The sequence below is a fragment of the Sinocyclocheilus grahami genome, unplaced genomic scaffold, assembly GCF_001515645.1.
Source record: "Sinocyclocheilus grahami isolate Dianchi unplaced genomic scaffold, SAMN03320097.WGS_v1.1 scaffold37.1, whole genome shotgun sequence".
Lineage (NCBI taxonomy): Eukaryota > Metazoa > Chordata > Actinopteri > Cypriniformes > Cyprinidae > Sinocyclocheilus > Sinocyclocheilus grahami.
The window spans coordinates 3,762,297-3,773,814 of NW_015505216.1; the positions used below are offsets into that span (position 1 = coordinate 3,762,297).

At 39.9% G+C, this 11,518-nt stretch overlaps 1 protein-coding gene across 1 annotated transcript; it reads right to left on the bottom strand.

Annotated features, from left to right (window-relative positions):
* Nucleotides 1–507: 507 nt before the first annotated feature.
* LOC107581720 (fascin-like) lies at nucleotides 508–7,763 on the bottom strand. Its single transcript, XM_016267357.1, has 5 exons — nucleotides 6,807–7,763; nucleotides 4,016–4,172; nucleotides 2,635–2,756; nucleotides 2,327–2,494; nucleotides 508–2,237 (listed from the first exon to the last, which is right to left on the bottom strand). The coding sequence occupies exons 1-5, from the start codon at nucleotides 7,627–7,629 to the stop codon at nucleotides 2,032–2,034; spliced, it is 1,476 nt and encodes a 491-aa protein (XP_016122843.1). The 5' UTR covers nucleotides 7,630–7,763; the 3' UTR covers nucleotides 508–2,031.
* Between the last annotated feature and the right edge of the window lie 3,755 nt (nucleotides 7,764–11,518).

An 11,518-nucleotide genomic window follows, 5' to 3' on the forward strand; every position in this document is an offset into this window, starting at 1 on the left:
TTGAAATCTTTTTATAGCTTGCCTTGCAGCAAAGATCACATGCTTTCAATTTGTATTTCTATCTGCATTTTAGATACTGAAGCTCCTTCATTGCACAGTGTGGTGTCCTTTCAGTTACAATTTTAGGCTCCTTGAACTTCAATAAATGACTTTTTTGTTGTTTCAATAACTCAGCAGATGGGATCAACATCATTTTGAAAACTGCTGCTCCAGCAATAACACCGAACAAAAGCCTCATTGATGGAGCAGCCACCAGCTAAAAAAAAAAAGTTGAGATCTCAGGACGAAACTAATTTCTCTCATTCTGCTGCAGCGGGGTAAGCTTTCAAAACTCTAGGAGCCGCGCTCATACTTCACCAAATCCTGCTCAAGCTTAATGACAATTACCTAGATAAAGTCATATCACTTAACAAGAAGAAAAGTGTGTTGATCATTGCTTTGCCACTTAAAGAGAACTAATTTCTAAAGGTTTATTTTCTAGAAATAAAAACAATTCACTGACAAGAGTTTCATATTCAAACTGTATTTATTTCCGGATTTCATTTGTACCCATGGCACATGAGGAAACATAACCATAATATCAAAGCAATATAAAAAGACATTTGTAAAGACTTTACAAAGTATAATGTGGAATGTCTTTCCCCCCCATAATGGCCTTTTAAGGCACAGCCATTATCATTCCCTTAGCAATGGGAGATCATTATCATGTGAAATGATAGCTCTATTCTTAAATGACGAGCAGTTTAGCTCAGAGTGGCTCGGTTAGTTTGATGCACACCGGAAAACTAATTAAAGCACCAGTTTAACCTCAGGTTTAAATCTTTAAGCAATCTTGTGTGAAGTGTTAATGTCTTCATTTTGGCTTTTTCTCCGAGGTGTAATGTGTATAAAGGAATGAGGTTTATGATAATGTCTGTGCCTACTCAAAAACAACAACAGAAACAGAGTGTTAGGTGACATTTCCAGATTAGACCACTGCACGAGTCCAGTGAACCCAGACCCACCATTCCTTTGAGAATGGTCCGGTTTAAGAGGGGAAAAGTGGTTTAATTTAGCATAAATACTGTGTTGAACCTGCAACAACATATCTCACGTCAGTATCTTCACACACAATGCAATGATGACATCACTTTCGAGTTGCAGAAAACAATTTCCACTTTACTATCTATACTTCTTTTTTCCCCGCCCATTTGCAATTCCAGGCGTAACCCTAATTTTGAGATGAGGGACTGTACGGTACCAATCCAGTTCTCTTGGTTTTCCTCTTTTGAAACATTAAAATGCATTCTAAGGGCACAGATAGTGTGGCAGTACACAAAGCACTGCGGTACTTTAAACACGAAAACAAAACAGTTTAGCTCATCGCCTTTTCAGTGGCCTGAGAGCTTCCTTCATAACTCTGTCAAGTGTATGGAAAGAAAAAAAAAACGAAACATTCATACATTTACCTGTAAATATTGCCTTAGTCCTCGGGTCAAGAGGGTAGGTACTTATGACTGGCAATACAGTGGGAGGCATTACATCATCAATAGCTCACAGTCACAAGGGTTTTCTTTAACATATTTCGCTATGTGTTAACATTAAGAGTGCGAGGCTCATACAGGACTGTGCAAAGACAAGGAAGAGGGATCACGCTACAGTCTGGTACATCAAAATCCTGTGTCTCAACGTGTGGCGCCCGCATAGTCGATCTTCCAGAGAGTGAACAGACTTGTCGATTAGCATGACAGATTAAGAGATGACATTAGATGTGCTTAACCACACAACACAAATTTGGATGCCAGTTAAGTCCCAGTTTTGGCCACTTGTCATCAATGAAAACCGCACAACACTGCGGTAATGCTGTGGCACACAAACCCTGAAGTGTTTAGACAGAATCAAGTATACGTGACTAGAAGTAAGACCCTTCACCTTTGGGTTTCTCTCTGCTATTGGCCTGTGTGCTCACTTGTATTCAAAAACCATATTCAAAATGCATAACAGAAAGGGAAAAACGAGAAAGAAAAATCCACAGTGGTTACTTAAGTGCTTTTAGTACTCCCACAGAGTGGAGGTGTCCAGATCATCGGCATTGGCCTTCAGAACACCTGCGTGATCGCCCTTCAGATATTTCCCCTCGGTTGACTTGATAGCCACCTTGTTGTAGTCGCAAAACTCGAGGGAGAAGTCCACCGGAGTGTCGCTACTGCTGATCACGTTCGACTCACTGCCCACCATCCAGTATTTCCCAGTGGAGTCTGAGAGGAGATTCAAGGCATCATGAAAAGTCTTAAAAACCTGGCTTTTCCTTTCCAAAAAAATTAGAAACATTAAAGTGCAAACAAACCTCGCAAGCTATAGGCTCCATCTCTGAACTCCAACCCGAAGACATCATATGATGAGCGGTTGGAGTCCAGGGTGCCGGTCACCTTCCTGCAGCCAATGAAGCCATGCTCCCCTCTCAGCACGATGAGGGGCCTATTGATGAGCTTCATCAGGAACTCCTCGGTCTCACCTGAAATCATTTTTTTTTTCAAAATGAAGACTCACAATAGCCAAGCGCTCCACTTAACATCTATCTATCTATCAACAAGTTTACTAAATCACTGCAGCATTTCCAAACAAAAGGTTGAAACGGGGGAAATAGTGTGCAACCTGCTGTGTCAATAGTGGCAGCCAGCTGTCCGTTCTTTTTGGCAGCCACATATTTGCCATTGCTGGCACGCAGGGTTATCTTCTTCCCACGCCACTCAATGTCAAAGTAGCAGTTAGCAGACCTGGTTAAAGAGATTATACATTAAACTATGAAATATAAAAGATACTCCCATCAGCAAAATGATTATCAAAAATGTAAAAATGCTGCATGAAGTTTTACCACACCACAGACTCAGTTTGTGAAGGAATACTATTCTAGCATGCTTGCATTTTGTTTCATTTACAGATTTGCATAATTTGTATTAATTCTTTGTGTTTAATGCCATGCCAGTTTCAACCCTGGAAGCCATGTAAAAACTATAATAAAATTAAAACCTACAGTACACTGCTGTTCAAAAGTTTAGGGTCAGTGAGATTTCAAAAGTAGCAAAGACATTCATAATTTTACAAAAGATTTTGATTATAATTTTAAATAAATGCTGTTCTGTTGATCTTTCCATTCATCAAACAATTCAGAAAACAGATGTATTGCAGTTTCCACAAAACTCTGCACAACTGTTTTAGACATTGATCCTAATAAGAAACGTTTCTTGAGCAACAAATCATCATATTAGAATGAGTTCTGAAGGACCATGTGATTCTGAAGACTGGAGGAGAAGAGACCATTTTTGTTAAAAAAATATATATATTGACACCAGTGTATACGTTTTGATTAAAAAGTTTAAAACAATGTGGTCTGACTTGAATTTTTTAAAAAGGGTCTTTCATTTTAATTAGTTATAAACTGAAATGTATTAATTCTGATGTATTAAAAAAAAAACTAGTAATAACATTAAAATACTGCTTATAGATTTATTTTAACTGATTGCAAGATGCCCTTTACAATCTAATTAAATTAATGTTGTATAGTTAGTGCAAGACATAAAAAATAGGCCCACGAACAGGCATAGATTCTTTAATCTAAAGACTGTTAGTATGAAAATACTGACAATACTAGGCTCTCTTCATGATGGCATGTTCCTGTGATTCACACTCACTTAGTAGAGGCAGTGCATTGAAGGCCACCATTAAACAATGTGGTCTGACTTGAATTTTTTCAAAAGGGTCTTTCATTTTAATTAGTTATAAACTGAAATGTATTAATTCTGATGTATTAAAAAAAAACTAGTAATAACATTAAAATACTGCTTATAGATTTATTTTAACTGATTGCAAGATGCCCTTTACAATCTAATTAAATTAATGTTGTATAGTTAGTGCAAGACATAAAAAATAGGCCCACGAACAGGCATAGATTCTTTAATCTAAAGACTGTTAGTATGAAAATACTGACAATACTAGGCTCTCTTCATGATGGCATGTTCCTGTGATTCACACTCACTTAGTAGAGGCAGTGCATTGAAGGCCACCATTAGCTGTGAGGGTCCAGTATTTGCCAGTGCAGGTCCTGAAGGCACACTTCTTCGTGTCCTTACTGATTTCCATTTGGAAAGTCTCCTGGTCACCTTCTTCATCCTGGTTGGCCGAGAGGTCCATGCCTGTCAAACACAAAAACACAGCATACTGTAAAGCACATTATAACCACCACCAAACCCCTGGCTTTCATCAGTGTGAGCACACAACACATCTTTGATCTGGATCAGCCATGCTAAGTGAGCAGAGAGTTCGGCAGTTTTAGAGGTGCTGATCTTTGAGATTACTTAACTAAAGAGTGTTGAATGCTATGGACTATCCCTCTGGCAATTGCTTTGGCCTCCACACACACACACACACTTAATCCCTTTAAGAATTGTTGACTCATATATGCCAGGATGCTTAGTGGGAGGCTTCAGATCAACAATAGTCAATGCATCTGGTTAGTAGTTTAGATTCATGGAGCTCAGTGAAAGACCAGACCACCAGTCCTCTACTGCAGGAAATCTAATTAAACTCCATTGTGTGCATTTAGACACACAGTCATCAGATAAATTTTGCATTTATGGTCTAAACCTCTTTGGAGAGGAAAACAGAAGACAGGTTTTTGAACGGAAATATTAAAGCTACATAAAAGACAAACATCTACAAGATGAAGTTACAGCTGAAATACTATTAACATTTACACTGAGAATGAATCCTACAAGGTTTGGTTGGAGAAATCAAGAATCTTTTGGATTGCCATGGTTTATTTTTCAAACATACATGGTCAAATACGTCATCTATATTTTTAATCTGTGATTCACCATGATTGCTTTCATGTTTCTAGTTTCACCAAACTCGTAATACAGCTACACAAAATTGCGTATTAGCACAGCTGCGGCCTGGCCTCTGGAAGGCAGATTGAGTTTCCCCCAAAAAAATGCGTGCCTGAATGAGCAAGGAAAATAAATGGCCAAGATGAGAAACACATGGCTGCAAATGGACGCTCTGCAAAGGAGAATGACTAAGACGCCCGGAGACTTGCTCTAAATCAGTCTCAGGCAGGACAAGAGGAGGGGGGGGGGGGAAATCTGACTGCGAATGGTCGATCCATCCACACGACAACTGCAGGGCTTCTATTCCCCAGTGAAAAGCCTTTAACCTTGGAAGCTAAATAATGTAGGGACATATATTTTGGATATTTTAAGTCAATTTCACAATTATAGTGGACTGCCAAACACTCGGTCAACAGGGTCAAGCAGCTGCAATCATATAGCAGCACAGACAAATAATCCTCAAATGAATACAAAATATAACACAAGACACTGTTGGGAAACCATTTAAGCACTAACGCAACGACAGACATCCGATGTCCTTGCCACAAAGGAAGGAAGAGCAGGCAAGCGAGCAGGGAGACACCTAATCTTTTAAGACAGATGCATTTAAGCGAGAGTACATCTGTTTTTTGTGCGTGCTGAAATGGCTAAACTTGTGCATAGCTCCATTGTTCTGCGTGCTGGGCTGCCTAAAGACTCTCAGCAGCTGGGCTGCATGGTGAGCTGGGGCCCAGAGCATGCTGTCTTTGTTCTCCTTCTACTCTCAGCACACGCCTGAAATCTCGGCCCCCTCACAAATTCTCTCAAAGGGACATGACACAAACATTGAGTCTTATTCTCTAAGGATTGTATCCCTGAAGGCAAATATTTGATCTAGGCAAGCATGAGCATTGGTGGGGTCTCGACGTAGTAAGATGATGTGCATCATCATTAAGTCCAGATCGCTGTAAGCAAATGGCATGAACTGCTTTTTAAGGATAGATGCAATCTTGCACTATCACAAGGCTAAATGAATCACAAACATAAAAGAAGCAAAGTCTAAGAAACAAAGGCCATATAGAAGAGCCAATCATGACCTGCAGAGACCACGTGCCTCTTGGCACAGACCCAACACCCTGGCTCTGTCCTGCCTCATCTAGCAATACTGGTAAACCAGAGCTGGGATTGCCAAGCAAATCCCAGACATCCTCACATAATGATGCCATTTATGTCTATCAATTCATTATTTTTTCAATTTAGCAGTTATTAAAACATAGCAGATCATCTCATTTCATTTTCAGCAGTTATAGGGTAGCAAAGCTGTAATGGTGATGCTGAAAAGCTGGATATTTCACCAGTGCAGCATACAGCGCTGTATAATTTGAGCCATTATTTCAGTCTGGCAGTCTCAGGTTAATTCTTCTGGGTGTTTAGAGTAATGATTGCCTTCACCCTCAACTTAATTACAGCACACTAGCCTCTCCAAACTACAGCCGTTATGGAATTTACAGAAGAATGATTGTGCAAAGCTGCAGACAAGGGCTTGAGTATTGATTTCATTCTCAGCTAACAGATTTCTATCGTGACAATAACCAGAGTACTGTAACCCACAGAGAGTCATCAGACAGAAAAAAATGGAAGCAAAATGGAGCCTCACTTGGATGCACAACCAGATTAATCGTTAAAAAAAAAGATCTCTCCAGGAAACATCTGGGAGTAGACGAAATTTCAGGATCTTCAAAGTAAAGCATACGGATTCCCCCCCCTTTTCCCGCATTTGCACTGATCCACCCCTGGGCTCTGCCCATTTCCACACAACCACAAAAAAGAAAATAGTGGAATACCTATAATTAAGAATGAGCTGTAGATAATTATGGAGGATTTACAGGAACCCAACCCTGACTGATGTACTCTTGCATAAACGAGCACATAAGTAACTGACAATAAAGCAGCATCGTTTACCTTGCCTGGTGGACACATTCCTGTCGTTGCCAGCGGTGAGGACCACTTGAGGGTGGCTCTGCTCCAGAACAAAAAGCTCGTCTTTGCCAACCTTCGAGCTCTTGCCGGCCTTCATGGTTCCACTGGGACCAGAGGGAGCCAGGTACTTCCCAGTGCAGTCTCTGAAGGCAACCTTCCCGGACCTGAACTCCAGCGTGTACCCTGTGTTCTTGTCAGGGTTTGGGGACAGGCCTCCGTCATTCTTCAGGAACCGGTTGTCGGATGTCTGTAAGTGGTACCTCTGGTCCTGGAAGACCAAGGTGATGAGGGAATCGACGCCCCAGGGAACGTCTCGGTCAATGGCGATCTCGCTCTGCTCGGTGCTCAGGTGCGCGTATCTTTTCCTGGTGACGCTGAAGATGTTGACCTGGGGGTGCATGGCAATGTGCACGCTCCATTTCTCTGCGATGGAGATGGTCTGAGCGAAGCAGGTGATTCTGTCCTCGGTGCCGCCCAGGTAGCGCTTGTGAGGCTCAGACTGCAGTGACCAGCGCCCATCATCATGTGCAGTGATCACGAACCGACAATCCTCGCTCGGGGTCTCGCTGTCACCAGTCACGTTGCCGTCTTTGTCAGCTGCGATGTATCTCCCCAGATGGCTCTTCAGGTAGAACGTGCTCGAGTCGTCGCCGTTCTGCTCCAAGGTCCAGATCTGTTTCTTCTTCATGCTGGTGGCTGATGCATTGATCTTGAAGCCGAACGTTTCAGCCGTGAGGTACTTGTTCCCACAGTTGATCAGTCCGAATTGGATTTGGAGCATGTCGCTGGTTCCGTTTTCAGTCATGTTTCTTCTCGGCCTTGCTGGAATGGGTTCTGCTGGTGCACCGTGGCTGATGTTGACGGGTCTCTTTGTTTGAAGGCGCCTCTCTCTCTCTCTCTGCAGCCTCACAGCGCGAGCGCACAGACACAGCTGTGGCTTTTATACAGATGAGTGATGTCACGCGCGCCGTCCCGCCTTCCTCCATCACTCTCTCACAGCCCAAAAGGAGTTGGGAAAGACAGAATTTGATAATATTCTCACTAGTGAAAGAGTTTAACCAACTACTTCGTTTTTCAACTGTGCTGAATATATTGCGTAAAATAGACGCGAGCATCCTTGCGCGTTGGAGAGATGTCGAACTCTCGCGTGCACTTGAAAGAATAGTTTATTCAAAAAAATGAACGTTCTAAAAAATTACGCACACTCATGTCGTTCCAACCCTGTCCAAACCACATTGGATTGTATTTAAACTGTATGGACAAAAAAGAGGGACATTTTTCAACATTTTCAACAAAGTTGACCAAATTAAGTTCATAGCAATGCATATTACTAATCAAAAATTAAGTTTTGATATATTTACAGTAGAAAATTTACAAAATATCTTAATGGAACATGATCTTTACTTAATATCCTAATGAGTATTGGCATAAAAGAAAATATATAATTTTGACCCACACAATGTATTGTTGGCTGTTGCTACAAATATACCCCAGCGACTTAGAACTGGTTTTGTGCTCCAGGGTCACATATCTTCTTTTGTGTTCCACAGACAGAAGAAAAAAAAAGTTTGGCAAGACATGACGGTGAGTAAATGATGACAGAGCAGTAAGTATGCTGTAAAAAAGTAGGCCTATTTTAAAATTGCTACATTTTAAGGAAAAAAATAGATGGCAAATAACATAACAGATCTTGGTATATGGGTTACATATATGTACATATAATGTTTATGCTGCATGATGAGTCTCTCAGCAGTTGTTTTACTTCAGGGCAAATGCCACTTCGCCGGCCAGAGAGAGGATGATGAAACACAATGCAGTGTTTATTCTGCACAAAGATATATTCACAGGCTGCACATGTTGGTCAGTGGGTTCAGGAAGGTCTAGTCAAATAAACAGCAGCTTCATCCAAATACCACTGGCACTGTTTCAACAGCAGCACACAGGCATGAGAAAATGATGCAGGACAAATATTCCACAGTGTGTCTGTCTTTGTAGTTACTATGATTCTTTCATATGACTTATAAATCACATATTCCTTAAAAATGCTTGCAATGTCTTTATTGGCATATATTTATTACAGGAACTATGCAAAACGCCTTAGTGTAAATACACAAGCACATTAGAGCTTTTTGGAAAAATAATCTATAGGTATTTCAATAAAAACTATTTTCATATAAAAGGGCAAATGCTAATATAAGATTATTTAATGAAACAAATGCATTTTGTTTAGAGTAACTGGATCAGACCATGAGCCACCAGTTTTATTTGCATGTCAGATTAGATATTTATCAGGCATTGTTAGGAGGTGAATATAAGAGTGTTTGAAGGGGAATTTCCAAAACAACACAATATGTATAGTTATTTATGCTTATTCATCTTTGGAGCAGTTTAAAGTATAAACAGGTAAAAAAATATATGACAGTACATCTCTAAAACGTACAGTAGTGGATTCTGGTGTTTAATTATGAGAAGGTTTTGCAGAAAAAGAGTGAATGTGTCAGTGAGAAAAATAAATATATTTTAGCTGAAAAATATAATTTTTGCAGAGTATGTACAATACAGCGTTATTACGTAATGAATTGCACACCCTTTAGAAACGAATGATCGCTTTGATCACCATATTCACTGTTGTAAACATACATACAATAAAATATTATTAAAGATCATTAATGTCATGCTGAATATTTGTTTTATTGCATAATGATTTTTGTTATTTCTATTAATATTACTGAAACATTAGTGGTTTGGTATATTATGGGTGAAAACAAATATTCCTATAAAAAATATTGTGTTCACACTAAAAATTCCAAAAAGAAAAAGTGCACTTCAAATACCTGGATAATGCGCTTAACTGACTAACTGAATAAATAAAATTGTGTAATGTTGAACTCATGCATTCAACTGCAGCAGCTTTGAGTATCAGAAGGCTATCAGGTTTCTATGTTGGATGACAAAATAATCTTATGAAACATATACACTAGAGAGTTGAGAACACAGTGCATAGCAAAAGTGCACAGTATATATAGTACGTCATACAACTAGAGAGAGAAAGAAAGAGAGATGAAATCCTCAGCTTCCAGTCAACTACAATTTAGCCCCCATTTCTTATCTGGGATGATTAACGAGCTGAGAATGGCCATCTACTTTACACAAATGTAAAAGGAAACGGCCATTTAGCAAAGCCATCTCCCTTTTTGATCCTAATGCATAATGGAAGACAGTTGTGGCATTTGTCTAGGCTGATGTTTGCTTAAAGAGATTAAGTGTAAATCACTGCATGTCTACCACACAGAATTTCACCTTAATCTGAAATAAATAAAAAATTCTGAGGTTAAAGCTACACCCATAACGTTGGATTCTGAATAAGTGGGAATCTATCTGCATTTCTAAGTGCAAGCTATCTTTGTTAACAGTGTGAAGCCAGAGCAGTTGCCATGGAGACGATACTCCAATCTGCTGTGCTAAAATAAACCAAGGTCTGCAGCGTTAGCACAATGAAAGCTGATCACAGCAAAGCAGACACAAGAGAACTTTCAGACACAATATGTAGAAAGCAATCGGATATTGGTCAAAATATCTTATCAGAAATGGTTCTTGCACCAACATGTGTTTTAATGGGGGTTCACATCACCATGTTCTATAATCTACAGACAAGGAGGACAATTTAAATCTTAATAAAACGTATTAAGGCTTTTATTAAATGGACAGTTCACCCAAAATAAAAATTAGCTTAAAATGTACTCACCCTCTGGCTATCCAAGATGTAGATGAATTTGTTTCTTCATCAGAACAGATTTGAAAAAAATGTGGCATCACATCACTTGTTCACCAATGGATCCTCTGTAGTGAATGGGTGCTGAATCAGGAGAGAAATATGCACGGATCAAGCACTGTTTACAACTACTGAAAAATAGTCCAAAACAAGTATGCTGGTGGGTTTTGTTGTAAGAGGACAACGGGGAACTGATTTTATTTTATGGATAATGGACTCATATTTTGGCCAGAAATGGTGGTTTCAAGTTAAAACCCATTAATGATGGATTTGTTTCTACAAACATGCAGCTTTTTGCTTCACAAGAAGGTAACTGATAGACGAGTTGTTTGGATGATTGTGATGTTTTTATCAGCTGTTTGGACTCTCATTCTGACGGCACCCATTCACTGCAGAGTATCCATTGGTGAGCAAGTGATGTAATGCTAAATTACTCCTAATCTGTTCTGACAAAGAAACAAACTCATCTGCATGGCCTGATGGGGATACATTTTCAGCTAATTTCATTTTAATTTTTGAGTGAACTATTTCTTTAATAAAAGCCTCAATAAGCACACTCAGAAAGACAAATATATTAAGTAAGCACAGCAATTCAAAGCAATGACTGTAGCCCTACTGTGTATAATGTTCTGTCTGATCCAAACAGAGTCTTTTGTGTGCTGAGATTGTGTTGCTGAGAGAGGATAGCGGGGTGGGCATGAGCTGGCAGCGGCTGGTGATGCGAGGCTGACTTTGCAGATGCCTGAAGCCACGCAGCATGGCAACAGCACACAAACCCTTGTGTGGCTGAATGCTCGGTCACTCTCTCTCCAAACAGCAGATGTGCGCATGGAAAACTTTAGAAACATTTTGTATCGCCTGTCTTTCATTTGAAGAATACGAGGAAAAGGTGCAGTGCCCGGCGTTTTAATGCCATGCTGCA

What these genes read in the sequence shown, in the direction of transcription:
- LOC107581720 (XM_016267357.1), bottom strand. Translation starts at nt 7,629, where the DNA reads ATGACTGAAAACGGAACCAGCGACATGCTCCAAATCCAATTCGGACTG. An exon ending in CAATGCACTGCCTCTACTAA is followed by an intron (nt 2,757 to 4,015) that starts GTGAGTGTGAAT and finishes CTCTTTAACCAG; the next exon opens with GTCTGCTAACTGCTACTTTG. An exon ending in TGGAGCCTATAGCTTGCGAG is followed by an intron (nt 2,238 to 2,326) that starts GTTTGTTTGCAC and finishes ATCTCCTCTCAG; the next exon opens with ACTCCACTGGGAAATACTGG.